Below are 18,211 nucleotides of genomic sequence, written 5' to 3'. Positions count from 1 at the left end.
CAATTTGAGCAACATGTGCTGGATACATGCCGCAGTACACATGCTGAAAGGGATGTTCAGGTTACCCTTAGTTCAAAATCCATTCTGTTTTTTGTAGAAAGTTGTGAAATCAAAGTGGAAGGAATAAAACACGGTCAGTGAAAGAGGGAGAGTTAAAACACCAGCTGACAAGAGACAGGTTACAGGCAATTTGCAATAGTAGAGCTTTGTGTTCAGTCTGTATGGTGAGTGGAGTGTACCAGGAAGAACACCAGAAGAAAACTTTTAAGGCAATGTAGGTTGTAGTTTCTTGCTCTTTGATAGCGGGGAGGGCTGCAGCAGGGGCAGTGGTGCTTGGAGGCCTGCTGTTCAGGTCCACGCAGTGTTACAGGGGTAATACTCTCTTGCCCCTGACAGGGCAGTTCACTTTGTCCCCAGAGATTTGGGGTAGCTGTAGGGCAGCTGCAGCTATTGCTACCCAGTTTTGGAAAGAGGAAGACCGTGGGTTTAAATGATAGTGAGTTTGGTCCCAGTTCTACGTATTGCCTCTGAGGTTCAGCTTCTTGGATTTAGATGTTTTAAGGTAATATCTTCATTCTAGCTTTAGTATTTGTCTAATGAGATACCTTTTGTCACCTGGGGTATAATGTTTCATGCAACAATTGCTCCTACTGACTACTTTGAAGAAATTACAGATTGAGTATTTGTGAAGCAAAAGGAAAAATAATACTGTAACTGAAATCTTCTTTATTCACAAGCCAAATGTAACCCGGTAATTCACACTGTGAGGTTCCATATACAGCACTAGCACTGTCTGCCACCCTGGTCTGCAGGGACTTGCCATGCACGTGTACTTCACAAGAAAATTGCCAAGTGTAACTTTGCTCTTTTCAAGGAAACAATTTTGTACTTGTGGAACTCCTGTCACATCCCAACTTCATGGCGATCCAGGATCTCTGAGGTCAGCAATCATCTTCACAGAATCACAGAATTGGATCACTGAATCTTGGAACAGTGGAAGGCAGAGGTTTTTGCAGGTGCAGTGTTGTAAGCTTTTTGGCTAGCATGGCTGGTAGTGTACTACCCAGTAGCATAACTTCTTGATTTCAGAAGTTCGGTTGTGTTGTTTCAAACCATTGTTGCCTGGTTTGTCGTCTCTGTTGCTCCTTCTGCCTCTTGCGGGACTACACGAGGAAAAGCAGAACACAACCCCTCCAGCCTTTGCTGGTCTCTTCTTTGTTGAAAGTATGTTGCTATAGAGAGTCATTTTTTTGGATAAACTTTGCCCTCCTTCTTCCCACCCCTAATTAAAAAAAAGCAGTTTGATAGCACAGCAGCAAATGCACATTAATATCAAAAAGAATTTTCACTACCGTTTTTGTATTAACATGAGATGTCAGAATGTAAAGTTAACTTGATTTGCACATGGGACCTTTGTTGCTTTTAAAGGCTTTAGGCTAGAACGGAGCCCCAAATTTTTAAAAGAAACGCAACATTTCCAGATCAAATATTATTAACATGCTATATAGAATCCTATTTTTCAAACAATTTTTATAAATAAAAAGCTAGGCCTTTCAAACCATCAGCAATATTAATTTTGGATTTGAAAGATTATGAAAGGTAAACAACCACATAACTGTGAATTAGAAAAATACTGGCCTAGGTTGCATAAAAACCTCCATTAAATAAATACTGTAAGTTTTCACTATGAAAATTCAGTGGCGTTGTACTTTAAAAAACCATAATGAATTAACCACCCCGTTTATGATACTGTAGTTGTTTTTCACAAGTCACATACACATACAGGAAGTCAGATGGCCAAAAAAGGCGATATACTGGATTAATACACAGTTTGACAGAAAGTCCTCTTGATATGCTCTGCTCCTTCATCACAACTTCCTGGTTGCTGTTGCAGTTACCAGCTGCAAATCCTGTTACCCTTCTCCTCTAGGCTGCCTTGCTGTCCCAGAAGGCCCAACCCCCTGAAGGCTGATGCAGTGGGTGACTGTGGTTGCGGTCTTGTGCATTCATCCCTCAGACCACCGGCTTAATCTCAGGGTGATTTACAGTGAGTGGTTCTGGTTTCCAGTCTGGTTGGAAAAACTGAATATTGAATGTCCGTGCCCAGTTCTCAAACACTCGTTTCTCTGTGATGAAACGATGATGACTGCCCTTTCGTCCCCGCTCGTGTGAAATGTACATTGTGCATTCATCAGGTCCCAAAGGTTCGTAATAATGATAAGGTACTGAAAGATGATTAGGATCCCTGTGGAAGAAAGAAAATAGATGGAAGCCCAAGATTTTCTTTTTTTACTGATTGAAAAGATGCTATCTTTAATAAGCTGGTGGGCTCAAATCTAATTTTTCTCCCAGTTAAACCAAATTTCTAGGTAGCTGTATTTTTCTCGCATATTTAATACAACAGAAAGGGGCAAAGGTGTTTTATTTGCTCTTTCTGTTGCTTTCCTTTAATCCCCTCCTCCCAGTTAAACAAAGGACAGCAGTAGCTCAAAAACCAGGGAGAATGCTGCAGGGCTGTGTTACTACTCTGAAATTTGAAGCAAACAGCTAAAAAGAGATTTATATCTAGATTGTGATTTGTAAAAAGCCTTGCAGATCTATTTACTGAACTGGGGGAAGAAAGGGAAGGGGAGGATAGAGGGGAGGTGGTTCTCTGTGTCGCATCAGCTCAGCCGAACACTCCCAGCATGGTGCATGAGGTTCTGAGTGCACAACTTCAATGAGCCTATCTGCATGCCATGTCAGTGATACAGTCTGCTGTTGCTGGGTTTGTAATCAAACATCTGATGCACAAATGAGTTCTTTTTGATTTTATGATGGCAACTTTCATGTATCTAAGCTAGGAATTAAAACCGTTCTCCCATAGTATCCTTCTGACCTTGTGAGCCCATCGGCATTCACCAGCAGGAGATGCAGTACCCACGCGGTGACATATAGGGTAAGCCAAAGTCCAATTATTTAGGATAAAGTTAATTTTTGCAATTCTAACCTCAATGTTTTGATGTTACACTCTGTAAAAGACACATTTGTATTATACTTAAAATAAGCCAGAGTGATTCATTCTCCTTTTGTTTTATTCTCTCCATTAAACTGTACCCATTATGTTTTTACTTTAGGCACAAGCATTTTGGGCTGACAAGAACTCATACAGCCGTATCTGTTGTAAATTGTACCCAATTGTACAGATCTCCGCAGTCGCTACCAAGAAACTATTTTATAGTGGCAGAAGAGTTAATCCAAATATTAGCATTTAGTAAAGCCCTGGAACTGCTCTGTTAAAGCCTGAGCTGAACAGGACCCTAGTACAGAGCAAGAAATCTCAAGCAGATTCAAGAGCTGTCAGCTATAATAGAGTTTTGATTATTTTCATTTTGAAGAGCTAATATTTAAGTTCACTTTCAACTGAATGCATCCACAATCTGTCAGTATTCTGTCCCGGTCGTTATTTTTACCGTGTAATTCTGTCACCTATGCAATTCTCTAATTTTTCTTATTTTACCATTATCCATATTGTATATGCGGTGGTAATGTACGATATTGCTGCTGCCTTACATTTGTACCTTAGATTAACGTTTTAATTCCATCCATCTAGCTTCCTGGTAACACAACACGGTGATCAATCTTACAAGACCAGAATAACAATAAAATTACATTTCTAGAATAAGATGGATTCTAAATTTACTGTATATATTCTCACCGGAATACATAAGAGAGTGAAAAGAAACCCTTCAATACCTCAGCTACAGAAAACATATTTGTAATGTGAAAAATACCCTTCATATAGAAATTTAATACTTCTTTTTTTAGCCACAGCTATTAGATCGCAATCTTCAATTAATTTTTCACATACTTTTTTGATACATTGGACCCTTATTATAATCTCTCAAATGAATCATTTATATGGTTACTGTAAATCTAACAGGATACGTTTCAACATGATTTATTTTTTCTTAAGAACTACTAAACAAATAGGCCTCTGCCTCTCATTTATGAGACTGCTCTTCCTCTCTGCACTGAAGCTGGATTTTACTCCTGTGCAGAGAGGGTAAACCTAAATTGCTTGGTGGATATTTACTGCTTTAAGGTTAGGATTAGTAAAGTTGAACTAATATCGCACCAGACTTGCACTGTGACTGAAGCTGTTGAAAGTAAGTTAACTGCAACATGAGCTTGCAAGGCTGCTGGCCCCCATGCCTCCAGGTGGATTTGGCATCCTGCCTCGGCTGCCCCACCCCACCCCTTACTTTATGAAGGCCTGAGTTGGGTTTGTAGAACATGAAATGGGAGAGCAAAAAGCAGGAAATTAATCACTGTCTCTTCCCTATTCCTTTGCTGTACACGAAAATTAGCAATGGATGATAGTGGTAACTGGAATCGGATTTCTCACAGAGGATCTATATAGATCAAGAACACTGGTCATGGTTTTTCTTTCTGTAACCCAAAGTATACAGCTAGAGGGGGTAGGTGGATCAGACAGAGAGGAAGAACAGAGAGCTTGACAGTGGTCCTCTCTCTTCTCTCTCACTCTGCTAACTTGTATTTACCTAAGGTCACACTCTTCTGTTACCTCTTCAAAGCAACATTTTGAAGTCTGTATGTCCCAGTAAGCGCTTTCTCTCTTGTGTTACCAGTATTCTACCAATGGGTATTTGAGCGATGGATTTCCCTTTTGAAGACGGGGATTCTACATTACATCAAAGGCTCTGAAGCTAACATCAGAGAATCCCGCGTGGATGCCCCTAGCTCCAGGCTGTAACAGGTCACTATATTTTGTGCAATATCTGGTTGGGAACAGTCCAGAAACACCTGCTGCACAGGGCCTGGCAGGTGAGAGGCGCAGAGCAAGGCAGTCTGGGCACCCTCTTGGGTTCAGGCATCCCCTGATCGGTGCTGTCAAGGCTTGTATGGCTGAACTGGAGAGGTGAATTCAATGCAAAAAAGCTGGTGGCTTTAGACCTCTCCAAGACTATTCTGCAGCTGACTGAGACTTTGAAGGTAAATTCCAAATGTTACATTTAGGAACTCTGAAAGGCAGTTAAGTACCTGGGATGTTTTGTCTGAAGTCTTTCTCCCTTTGTGGGAGTTCTGGATTTCCCTAGATTGCATGCTAGTAGGGTCTGAATTTGAACTCTGGCTTGAGTAACTACACCGTAACCCAAATTAACTGTACTGTGTTATCTTCTAACTCTGCAATTAGCTTGTGTCACCAGAAAATGAAATGCATGAGTAATTTCTATACGGAAATTGCTTGCCACCTCATTTATTAACATTAAAACAGATGCTGTTTTATCACTGACTGATACTGGACATTAATCAGTATTTTGTCAGACTTTGCAGGCATATTAATATCACAGCTGGGAGGAATCTAGGAAAGATCCTCTGTAAAATATACTATACTTCCTGCGTAAAAGCCTGCCAGCACAGCAACAGTGTAAGTGCTTGTGCCCAATGTCAGTCATCTACTGTTTGCCACTCCAGTGCACATTTTCCCACAGATGGTTTCCACCCACAGTGAAAGCTGAAAATACAGCAAACAGTGCCTGCCTCAGAAGAGACAAGGCTGAAAAACAAGGCCATCCCATATCACATTCTGGTCAACCTCTTCCTTTACCAATCAAGAGCTGTTATAAATCAACACACTAAAACTCTATGTACTCACACGCTTTGTAAAATAATTCATATTTTGACAAGTGAATAAAGTGTCCTTAATATGTTGAGTGATGGGCAAGGTGCTATGCCAGGATTATGAAGATTTCTGGATAATTTTTTGCCTTCTATTCCCAGGATCACATTTCCCTGACCTCCCTACTAGCCCTGTTTTCCAAACCATTTATGCATTTTGTTTTTAAGGTAACAAGGTGAGATCCAGGCATATGTACCAAAGGCCATGACTATCTCCCATACAGATTCCAATCCTGTGAGCACCCTTTCTTCCATCAAGCCCCTCATAAGCCCCAGGAAATGTTACTAGCAGCAACTGCTCCTTTGCACTTGATTTAAAGCAATTTAAAGTGGAGAGAAGGAGGTAAGAAAACACTAGATTTAAAAGCTGTACCCAAAGGAATAAATTAAAGGATGTCAAATGCCTATTTTCAGGCAAATTATCACAGATGGGAAATAGCCTGGCAGTCAAATGAGGATTCTTACAGGAAAATGATCTGGCTCCATAATTGGGAGTAAAAATTATTCTTATTAGTTAAAATAAGGCTCAGAATTAAGCTTGAAGTTTCTGTGAGTTCCAGAAGGCCCATGAAGAGGAGAGGAGGTTAAAGAGAGCTCTTCTCACTAACACCCTGAGTTTTCTTTGTGTGCACAAGTACCCAGAGATCTGCAAGGAACCAGCCTCTCACTGCTGCTGATACTCCGATGGGCAGGGAGTGCCTTAACTGCATTAAGGCTTGTCTGTGTCCTTCCCACCGATGCTGCTGAGCAGCCACAAAGAAAAGCAGAAGCACTGCAGTGCCTGCGGGAACTGTGGTGCTCTCTGTGCACCACAGGCTGGCTGCTGACGCAGGGAGGCAACAGGAAAACCCTTGATGTCCCAGCTCGGGGAGTGAGTCGTCTGTGTACAACAGGCTACCAAAAGGAGCTCAGAGAGGGAAATGCTTCCCCATCTGGGGTGCTAGTTTGCTCCAGCAAAGGCCAGGACTTGATACCTGTGCACCGGAAAAAATACAGCAGGGTGACTTGTCTTTCTTGTGACAAGAGTGAGAGGTGCACACACTCTCAAAAATCTTTGCCGTGTGCATGGAAGCACAAGCTTTCATCTTATTCTAGAATGTGCAAGTCAGATGTATTTAACAGCATGAGAGCAGTATCAAAGCCATTAACCCTTACTACAGCATAAATCTGTAGCAAAGGGATTCGATATTACATATTCCTTTGCTGTAAAGTACTAGAAATTTATAATAATCAGGTCACCGATTCCAGTTCAGCTATGAAAATCAATGTCCAGTGAAAGTAAATAGAAATTAATCTAAACCATGCTGCTGCAATTAATAGTGACAAATCTTTTACTCTGTACTCCAGACTTCCTCACTAGACTATTTTTCCTTCACGGGTGGGAAGCAATTTGGTTAATGATCTTAAGCTAATAATTTGTAGCAGAATCAACAGTATGATATTCATGATACCTTTGAGATGTCCTTCATGTTACAGATGTGGTGCTAATTTAGTTCCATGACAGTGATCACCCACGCTCATTACTTACTCCACAAATTAATACTTAAAAAATAATGGGTATCTATCTGCTGAAGTTGTAAATCTGGTGATATTAACTCTGAATAGAAATAGGAGTTTTGATTTGTTTTTTTTTTAATCTTAATGATTCTTTAGTTGCACAGCAACTAAAGTACCTATACCATCTCGCACACACATGAGAGAGGCAGGGGTAGGTTTTTTTGTGTTTTCTTTTTCAAATGGTAGATTCGTATTTTGTCTGACTGAAAACCAGAAAATGGGGCTTAAAGTTACAGAATATTTCTTTATTTCTGCTATTCTATTTTGTTGTTTTATTTCTTTGGAAGGAAGCACTGGTCAACTTCTTAATCAGTGGCTGAAGAGCAAACTAGGAACTATTTATGGCAAGAGGTTCCTTTCATAGATCTTCATGGATAGCTTCTTCCAGGCATGGCAACTAGAGTTTTTGCCTTCATGATCCGGGGAATAAACCTGAAGCAAAGACACGTTGTATTCTTTTCATTAAGAAATTACCTTTTCCCTTTTTATGACCAGGTAAGTGTACCTTTATGTTAAGATCTCTTATGCAGGCTGTAAGCATTATTACATCTATGAATGGTAGGATTGATTACAGTTTTTCTTGTGTTACAATTTAATATTATATCCATTTGATTTCAATGTGTCAATTCTATGAAAGCCTTTCATATGGCCTCAGTGACAATTTTAGCCTCTTTTAAAAACAGTTGGTTTTTTTTTTTAATTAAGTATACATATCAAAACTAATCTAACTTTGCCTGAAAAGTTAGGATTGAGCATTGCTATACAGTGAATTGCTGTGTTCTGCATTTTTAGATTATCAAGGAATTACTTCCATGTGCTACTGGAATACAGCCACTGCTGGAGTAAGGCAGACCAGCCACTTTGAGAAACTGAAGAACTGTGTCTTGGCCAACTGAAATGACAGGGGAACTGAAATGCTGTTCTGTGGAAGGTATTTATTTTGTCTGGAATATCTGATCTAGTTTGTTATTTTCCTTGGAGAATTCACGATGAAATCTGGCAGTGCATCACAGCATTTATCATCAGTGTTTTGTTATAATTTGCAGAAATTCTTACAAAGTGGAATTTAGTATTGACATTTTATATTGTAATTTCTTCAGGGATTTCTACTATGTGCCCAGGACAAATGCAGATTCCCAAATGATCTTTTTCAGTGCTCAAAAGAAAGTCAGAGCAGTCCTGTTCTTTGATGGATGAGCTAACCTGTCACTGCAGCCTTGCTCCCCTTGCCCCTGAAAGGCAGCTTGAATTAGTCAATGAACCAGACTTCAGTGAGATCACTGAATTTGCAACAGAAAACTCAAGCAAGTACTTCTTAGTGAAAGGGATTCATGAGCAGGTGATGAAATGTTACACTGATGCCATTGTTCCAGACTGCCAGTACCAGCTCTGTGCATGGCTGGGTCACCTAACAGTGCAAATGGGATCAGGACTAGGTCTGGGCACATTGTTCTGGAAGTCCAGAGTGCTGGGCCTAGTAATGGATGGACAGGCGATACCGAAGTCAGCATAAAACCTGATGATGTGTAACAATTTAATATGAATTTATTCTGGATCAGTGCTTTGCATCACATGGCTAACGTGATCTTGGTCCAGTACCACAAATCCTGAAGACTTTTCCCTCTATCACTGATCCATAGTAGGAAACCTTAACCAGCACCTTGGGCCTGAGTTCTCAATATGGCTGGAGGCACAACGTACCCATAAAACGTACCAATGCTGTTACTTTATAAAATGGCACGAAGGGGACACATAGCTTCCACTGACAGAATCTGTGTGCTGCTTCTACCACTCGTGGCCCACACCCCGCATGACCAGAAGGGGTGATAAGAGGACTGGTCATCTAATCTGCAGGTCCAAATTCTGGAGGTTTTTTGGTGGGGATTATTTAGGAAGCTCATGTACCAGAAGTCTGGGATTCATGTGACGGAGGTACAGCCACCTTAATTTGAGTTGCGTAGAAAGTTTGATTTAGAAACTAGTCGCTGTGAGAACTCTGTTCCTTTATTAACTGGGAGGAAACTTTAAAACCAAATTAAAAGTAATGTTTTCCAGTACTCCTTTTTTCAGATTAATTTCATGCCAATTATTGCATTACTTTTAGCTGATAAATATTCAGAGACTAAAAGAAACCAACAAGATGGATTAAATCTCCCACACTACAAACAAAATTTTTAAATATTTTATATAACATAATTAAATGCTGTTTGTTGTTTTCAGAATCAGATCTTGGGACATGTTAACTAATTGCTTTAAGAGGACTGAAGACATGTTGCAGAGAAAAAAATTTAAAAGATTCAGATACTTATCTGTAACGTTCAACCTTGTTGTCTAATAATGGTTCCAAAATAAATCCTACCTGCAGAAATCCGGTGGCACCATGCCATAAACATTTATCCTGTCACAGAGCTCTAATGCGATAGTCATTGTGAACCAGCCCGTGCTAAGCCAAGTGTTGGAAATCTTCCTGAAAGCAAAAACATAATTAAGTTTCTAGGCTGACAAATAATTCTTGAGACATCTGAAGCAATTTCTGGGCATTTTTTTCATTCTTGTGAAAGGTTATGAAAATTGGGCAACCAAGACTACTTTGCTCATTCATCTTTTAAATGATTTTGCTAGTGTCTTCTGTCAGTGGACTAATCTATGCAGAAACTGCCCTTGCTGTAATTAGTTTTGGGCACAGCAATGTTAATATTTAGCTGACCTTTTGGTAAGTTTATCTTAAGTGACTGAAACTTCATGTCCTATATATATGTTTTTCTGCTAGTAATGTATACACATCTGTAATCACCTAATGGAGCTTACACACCAAGTGCTCAGGAAGATGCATCACAGGGAGTGAAGAGGGCTGCTTAAAATGCTGCCTCCCACAGCATACAGTGGAGTGAGGTCTGGCCTCAAGTGCTTGGTCCTAACCATCTTGCCTCCTACCCCGTCCATGACTTGGTTTCTAGAAGCTCCCAGCCACTCACTCTGACTGCTGGCAGAAAAGTCTTAGTTAGCCACAGCTACGCCTGTAGCCAGTCTGGGAAGTCTTCATCCTAGGTGGTACCCTTCTGCCTGCCCAGCGTCCTATCCATCCCTGCCTGGTGGGCCCTTTGAACGTGAATGACAGTGCTGCAAGGGAGCCCTCTAAGGCAGCTCCTTTCCTGGCCTTCTCTGCAGGCTGGGAAAAATCTTTACAAGAAGCACAACTGATCCCAGCATTATTTATGCAAAATAGGAGATATTTCCATGTAACTGCTCATGGATGCAAGAGATTTACAAGCTGTTCTTAAGTTTTGCTGTATCACAGGTTCTTACCTGCAAAATGGCAACAGTAACGTGTCCGCGGTCTAGCATTTGCTTGCTCTTGCTGTTTACTGTGCAAGAGCTGGGCACTGTAATGGTTACTGGTTGCCTGGCACATGCACTGAAAGTCCCAGTCCTGTGTTAAGTTCCTGCACTGTCCCTATGCCTGGGAGACCTGGCAGTCTTGGAACGGGAGGGTCAAGGAAATGCCAGTGAGGAACACATCTTAAAGGTGTCGTAAAGGCATATTTAGGGGCAGCCCTACAGGACCAAGTCAGGCACCTCTCTTGGAAATGGAGGCACACAGTTGGGTATTTGCTCCAGAGAAAACAAGTTCACTCAAAGGTCTCCTTTCAAATGGTGTTAAGGAGAGACTGCAGGTCTCCCTAATGGCTCCTCACTCAGCTAGAAAAGTCCTGCAGGAAGAAGTTCAAGCTTGTGTCATTTGTGTCCCAAAAGGGCCTCAGATTCCTGATGACAGCCTGTTACAGTGACTGGCTCTCCTTTCAACTCTTTCTTACTAAAGCTGAGGCACTGTGAGAGTAAGCACAAGCTCTTGGATAGCTTGTGTGCTGTGTGACACTGTGCTAATATGGAACCTATGTTAACGCCATTCCACCACACCTACATCTGCCCAACACCTGTGAAATTTTGTGAGCCCCAAAAAAGCCACAGCAGAGAACATAAGGTTCTCATCAGAGCAGTCACCTGGCCATCTTTTGCAGTTTACCCAGTGATAGTGGAATGCACAGCAGTCCTGGCAGCAGGGACCTGAAGCCACAACAGCCCCTGCAAGCAAGTGCCAGCAATCACTAACATGTAATTCAGCAGGCAAGAGCCACCATGCAGCTTCCCAAGCTAATGCTGAATAAGTTGGTTCCAAGTAGGTCACCTACAGGGCAGTAGGAGGGAGATGTTTTGAGCACTGTCTGACTGAGGAATGCCTTGTGCCAAGGTTTCCCATTTCCTCAGTGAATTAGACTATTGCTGAGGAAAAAAAAAGGTGGTGTATCAGTGCCGGCTGCACTTCTAAACCTAAGAGAATTCTTCAACCAAAAATGCCTGAAGGATGCTGGGGAGCCCAGGTAATTTCTCCTGTCCTTTGTGGGTCACCTGGTAATGTATGAATGCCTGAAATGTACATTTTTACTGCTCCTGACATACAGACTTTCAGGCTAAGCTAGCATTTGGAGAATAACATGATTTAAGCATCTCATTAGTTCCAATTATGAGGCCTTATTTATTTTCTGAATTTGCATTTAAGCTTGGAGTGGTGGTGGTGCAATTTGTCACGATGTCATAGCTGGGTCATAAGCTCAGCAGAGGTCTTCAGGCACTGCAACAATACAGAATAGTAAATAATAATTTTTGGCTCAAAATTATTAGGAAAGGGAAAGCTAGGGAAAATCCTAAAAAAGTGCTTTTCTGACACTTGAGAGTTTCTCAGCCTATGAATCACTAGATAATTCAGAAACATATTCAGGCTAAGAGTACTTTGGAGCTTTCACAAGGCCACTGTTTTAGGACCTTACCTAAAGGTAAAAAAAACGAGGGCACAGCTCTATCTAGACCATGACTGAAGAGGCTGGGCTTTGCACAGGTCACACAATCTAGCTACGCTGGCTGCTGGGTTAGTTTTCTTTTTGCTTACACACACTTATGCTCTAATTTCGTGTTTGCAATACATAGCAGAATAACTGAATTTAAATAAACTAGCTTAAAAGCTAAACAACAAAATATTTAAAAACTTACTCAAGTGCCACTTTAGCCTCTTTAAATACCATGTCTGTAGGACAGCAATATAGAAACAGGGTTACAGTGTCTTGCCTTTTCATAAAAGATCTGAACAGGAGTCCAGCAAAAGAATACTGTTTTTATACCTAATCAGCTGTAATGAAAGGATATGAAGAACTGTCATGTGCTTATTAGGGGAAATTATCAGATATTCTTTTATATGATGAACTAACACACTGTGCTGATAATTCTGTAGTGCACACTAAATTACAATTAAAGGCCTTTCTGCTCCACCAAAATCTCATTTATAATCTCTATGGAAATACTCTTCCTGCAGTTATTTCATTTATGCTTCCTTTATCCAATTACTATAATATTGGTTCTGAATCATATTTTCTTAATGTACTCTTATTCAATTATAAAGTTATTTTCAAGTACAGTTACTTTATAATACCAAGTATATTGCTCTGCAGCCTTTGTCATTCACCATACTATTTAACTGGCAATGTTTTCTGAAGGTTTCCCTTCATTTCAAAATCAGCTTTTTTTCAAAAAGCACAATACGTCCAATTACCTTTTTTCTCATCGTTTTCAAGACAGAAATGAATGGTTTGATTATTGCAACCTTGCAATCAGGCTTCTCTCTCCCTCCTTTGTTTTTTGTAGGCACTAATGTCAAGAGCTCAGCAGAAACCTCACAGAGAACAGCAATGTTCTGGGCTGTACAATGTTCTGCTCCTGCCTTCACAGCTACATAAATTTTCTTCCCTTACAAATTCCTTCCTACCTGCGTTTCTTTTCATCTTTTCTTTTTTTGTGCTGCCTATTCATTTATTTTCATCTCCCGTTTTAATCTTCTTAGTCCTTCATGTATGCTGTATGTGCCCTCTAAAGGAGCAGTTCATACACAGCAGAGCCTGCATTTTCTTAAAAGCAACAGGACAGCTCATGAGGCTGAATTTTGCTAGTATCCAAGTGCCCTTGATTCGCACTGGGGGTTCGGGTGCCTGTGACTGAGTCCACTACAAACTTGTTATAATGCCATTAATCTCTCAAACGCCTTGAGAATATTTCAGGAGCCCAGACTGAGCCTGGTGCCTGTGCAGAAAAAGAAATGTTTTCATCACATGCACAGCTATAGGCCTCCTGCTCTGGATGCGTTGATGCAGAACTAGAAAGAGCAACTTGCCTGAAAATGCACAGCAGGGTGTCAGGAAAGGAATGGGACCCTGGCTCCCCATGGCAGAACTGGGCAGCGAGAAGCAGAGGAGGTAAACTGTTCCTCAAAACTGGGGACTGCACGCAGTCTTACACTGAAAGAGTAATCCAGGAAAGGAGGTGCCAGCGTGCATTCCTTGTGTACAGGGTCTGACCCTTAGGGCCGATGGTGACCCATGTTACAGTGCAACTACAGCTTTGTAAGTACTGGGCATGCAGATAATCCTTTGCACTTTTCTTGAAGGATTCAAATGCTTAATTCACCTTCTCACTTCACTTTACTCTGGGTGAACAAACCTGGAAAAAACAGTAGCACATGGGAACTGGCTGGGTAGCTCCCCTTGTAATCCTTCCTTCTTGTTCTGGCAAAGACTCACAAGGGCCAATCTGAGGATGAAAAGGACCTTCAATGGGAAGAAGCTGACCGAGTTACTGTGTGCTCTGTAGTGTTAGTGGGAGTTAATCACGAACTTGGCTACGTAGTTTGATCCACTATAACTGAACTGAGCTCTGCAAGCAAACGTGGAGTAGGACAAACAAAGGCAGCAAATGCGAAGCCATCAGCTAAGAGGATACAACAGTTTCCTCTAACACTGGTTCTGCCTTTGTTGTGCAGCCCAGAAGACAAAAGTCCACGCTCCTGAGTCCTCCCCATCCACAAAAGGATCGAGCCCAACTCCCAGCTTTGGTGTGTATGTATTGTATTTGTGAAGCTAGAAAGTCTCATCCTGAGTTACTGCACAATAAACATACCTCTTCATTTGTACTTAAGTGGGGACCCTGTTCCATTTTTTACAGCAGCATATTTAATAAGTAAAAAATAGGAGTTCATTAAAAATAAATCTATTTCTTGCTAGGAAGTCTTTGGTTTAAATGCCCATTTTCACACATTATATGTGAAAATGCTCAGGTCCTGGAGTAGGTCACTTATTAAAAATTTGATTTGAAGATCAGCCTACAAGTCATAAACAGTCTCAGGAAGATGTAACTATCATAATAACTTTCCTTTTCCCAGTTGGAAATACAAGATGAACTGTTCTAAAGCACCTAATGTATGACTAATGTTTATTTGTTTTACAAGAAGCTTTACAGCTGCAGTGTTCCAAGAATGCTTAAATTCAATAAACAGCTATTATAATTCACTGAATGGTGGCATTTCCTCTATAAGAAAACATAACCTATCTGATCTGATTTTTCAGAATCAGTAAAAAAACTATCAGGCATATTACCCCAAAGTGAGATTTAAACAGCTCCTGCCTCCTTGGCTGTATAAACAGTACATCCAGATTCTGGTATTCTAAGTTGATGAGGCAATACTCTATACAAATGATTTTGATGCATGTTTTTTTACTTATGTTACAAGTGACATTATTTGGCATGTCATACCATATTACAACTCATGAGGCAGAGGATTTAATGGGTGTGATGATCCCTCTGAGCAGATCTGAAATTGGTATATATAAACTACATTATTTTACTTCTGTATGACATCCCCCAAATGCATCCACGTAAGTACTCACCTGTCTTTCCCAGTTTCCCGTTTAAAAAGGTCATCAAATTGAAGCATCTTGTGGCGAGAAATCATATATGCTTTTAATTGAGGCAGTATCTGATTCATCAGCTGCAGGTTATTATACACCAAGCCTTTACCATCTCTCCTCATGTAGCTGCTAGGACCCCAGAAGATAAACACAGCACCGTGGCTCATATTTAAGAGTTCGTTGCGATTTCGCAAAATCCTTTGAATACTGGAGTGTGCAATGACTCGAAGGCTTGTTTTGTTACCAACATCTTTTCCATAACCTCGAGTAGGTGCATCATTCATTCGTATTACACACTCAGTCTCGTCGATTCTGTCACCTTGTTTACTTCCCAGAAGGTGTCCAGAGCTGGTTACCAAAGCACAACTCTTGCAGTGCATTTTTAAAGGCTGCAAAGACATAGATACCTCAAAATTAGCTGTAAACATCTTCCCATTCACTAGACTGTAACTATATTTTGCATGTACATGGCATATTTTACAGCAAAAATCTCAAGAGGACTTCACATAAATATTGCCCAGCAGTCTTCACAAATAACTGGGGACACATTACCTGTATGTTTTGTAGATGGGGAAAATGAGATATAGGTGTATAGCCCTTAAGGTTCCTTTGTGGAGTTACATCCACTGTTTCAGTTTTCCTTCCCACTGCTGTGTCATACACTGTAATAACAACACCTTCTATACTGTTCCCCGCTGCCTAAGATTGTACTTCTTCCACTTGCCATAAATGAGCTATAACTGAAGTATTTTTGATTCTCCTCTTCCATTTTTTTTTTCAGGAAATAATCAATTTTAAGTCCTCATAAGCTCAGGTGTGAATAGCTTTTCAACCCTTGGGGTCACTAAGGGAAGAGAGTTATACCTTGGTCCAATCCTTCCTTGCCATCTCCAAGCTGGTTCCTTAACCACTGCAATGCTCTTGTACCTCTTCTGCAGTTCAGCAGTCAGAGCTGGTCATTAATGTCCGTGTATATTTTACATGACAGTGAGTTAGTGCACTGAACTCTTTCTAGCTTGTCAGGTCATATTTAAAAGTTACACAGTAAAATGGAACAGGAGGTGCCTGTTCAGTGAGTGTCTGGCCTAATGGAATCAGGAGAGTAAAACAAGCTTTCAGGAAAACGAAAATGCATTATAAATCGTATTACTGAAGTATGCCACCAATATAGATATCAGTAAGAGGAGTGTCTAAGTGTATCTGCTACTCAGCACAAGAACTAAAAAGGGGCAAAGGGTTAACAGTATCCCCAAAGTGCTAATTTCTAACAAGAATACAATAAACTGGGAGGTAAAGATTGTTTGAGGATATTCCTCAGTGGCCCTGCATGAAACAGTATCTAAGAGCATTTAAGACCAGTAACATCAGACTACAGAACATAGAGACTCTCTTATGTTTCTTTGCAAAAAAAACCAAACAAACTGAACTGGTTGCTCACCCGTCTGAAGTTCCTTGGAAGGCCATTTTGGTCCATGATCTTTTTGATCTACTTATCTTCTTCCCTAAGGCTGTCTATCAGAATTTTATTTCATCGTTAACCATAAAGAATGGCATTCCAATACCTTCCTGGTGAGTAACAGGCTTGTTTAATTCCGGAGGCTCCAAATCAGACACACAACATGCCAAGAGCAGTCGTCTCCTGCACTGTGGCACTGGCCTGATGCTGTAGTATACCAACGAGGTGACAGTATTCATTGGCTCTGAAGAGCACTAGCAACCTAAACCCATCTTTGACAGTGAGGGCCTCAGCACCTCGATATCAAACCCTGTGGCTCTCCATAACAGCTTGTTGTTCATGCTATTACAAACATAGCTGGCATGTCTTCAGGTGGGTTTACTAGCAATGACATGTAATTACACTTAGTATCAACCACGTGTATATAGGAATCAAATGACTAAATCAGCATGCTGTGAGGCACAGCTTAAAACTCTAAAGCTGAAAAGACGACATAACCTAGGTTTGCGATAATCTCAGTCCCCTGTTTGGAAATGTTTTGGCCCCTAGCATTTGAAGGGGGTATTTTACTTAAGTAATTTTGTTTTTCATTTTGAAGGTAGTAAGTGGTTGCCATCTGATCTTTTCTTCTAAAAGAATACCTAACGAATGATGAAGTGCTTTTTAAATTAAAGAGAAAATAACTCAACAATAAAATTTGCATAATGATACAACCAGTAAGCTTTGTATCTCCATCTTCCCAAAAGTCCCTTTTCTTTCCCATATATTGAATTGTAATCCAGAGCTAATGATATGGGTAGAAATGCTCATGCCTTTGTGAGCCAAGGTTCCTAATGCAGTATTTACATGCATTTTCCTTTCAGCTTTCATCTGCCACTTTGATGAATTACCTAGCAAAAGGCTCTACGATGAACTAGCTGCTCCACCATCATGCTTGGGAAAGCAAGATGAAGTGCTAATGAGGCTAAAGGAAATGCAGTCCGCACCAATGTTAACTCACATGGGTTTGAATATGCACATAGCAAGACATTTTCACCTAAACAATCTCTGCTGGTTTCTGGCCTACTGAGCTACAACTTACTCGTTTCTTTTAAAAGTCTGCCAGAGAATCCATCAATTGTTAGGGAACAAGGGCGACCATCAGTGGACCTGTGGAAACTTGGGGAGGGGGGCGAGGGAGAGGATGTCATTTGCTAGATGATAAATATTAATACCCCCCAAAACATCTGTCCCAGATCTTGCCTGAAAACTATTCGTTCTGGGAAAAAGTCTTTAGACTGAAATGTTCAGGTATTGCCCAGCTACTTCCTGAATGATGCATGGGGGCTGGGCCCATGTCACTGCTCCGGGCAAGTATTTTTCAGTCACGTCACTCAGATTCTTTCGGTTGAAATCTACAAAACTTGCACCTAAAAACTGTCAGAAGAATTCACAGCCAACAGCCACAACATTCTCATACCAGCTGTATAATGCTTTGACAATATTGAAAGCAAGAGGGGGAAAAAGCTATTGGCTGTAATATCATCTCATTGGGAGGCAGCGGTTGCACCAGAAATGTCATCTACTTAAGCAATAATAATGGAGGCACAAGGCAGTTCTTTGGGATTGATGACCAGCTGGGAAAAGTTGATGGCCTGAGAATAACCAGGGGCCATTAAGCCAGAAGAACATTAACTCCACAGAAAGCTCTCCGTTAACAGTAATTATTACAGTGATATTTGGACAAAAA

At 40.8% G+C, this 18,211-nt stretch overlaps 1 protein-coding gene across 1 annotated transcript; it reads right to left on the bottom strand.

Annotated features, from left to right (window-relative positions):
• Positions 1 to 1,366: 1,366 nt before the first annotated feature.
• On the bottom strand, positions 1,367 to 15,454 carry ST6GALNAC5 (ST6 (alpha-N-acetyl-neuraminyl-2,3-beta-galactosyl-1,3)-N-acetylgalactosaminide alpha-2,6-sialyltransferase 5). Its single transcript, XM_010291162.1, has 3 exons — positions 15,006 to 15,454; positions 9,599 to 9,706; positions 1,367 to 2,245 (listed from the first exon to the last, which is right to left on the bottom strand). The coding sequence occupies exons 1-3, from the start codon at positions 15,452 to 15,454 to the stop codon at positions 2,014 to 2,016; spliced, it is 789 nt and encodes a 262-aa protein (XP_010289464.1). The 3' UTR covers positions 1,367 to 2,013.
• Positions 15,455 to 18,211: the final 2,757 nt, after the last annotated feature.

This window comes from Phaethon lepturus, unplaced genomic scaffold (assembly GCF_000687285.1).
Source record: "Phaethon lepturus isolate BGI_N335 unplaced genomic scaffold, ASM68728v1 scaffold2477, whole genome shotgun sequence".
Lineage (NCBI taxonomy): Eukaryota > Metazoa > Chordata > Aves > Phaethontiformes > Phaethontidae > Phaethon > Phaethon lepturus.
The sequence above is the reverse complement of the archived record's forward strand: the minus strand, read 5'-3'. Positions and strand labels throughout refer to the sequence as shown.

Coding starts and splice junctions, on each gene's coding strand:
- ST6GALNAC5 (XM_010291162.1), bottom strand. CDS start 15,454: ATGTTTACAGCTAATTTTGAGGTATCTATGTCTTTGCAGCCTTTAAAA. Junction 9,707..15,005: donor CGGGAAACTGGGAAAGACAG/GTGAGTACTTAC, acceptor TTTTGCTTTCAG/GAAGATTTCCAACACTTGGC. Junction 2,246..9,598: donor GTGCCACCGGATTTCTGCAG/GTAGGATTTATT, acceptor TTTCTTCCACAG/GGATCCTAATCATCTTTCAG.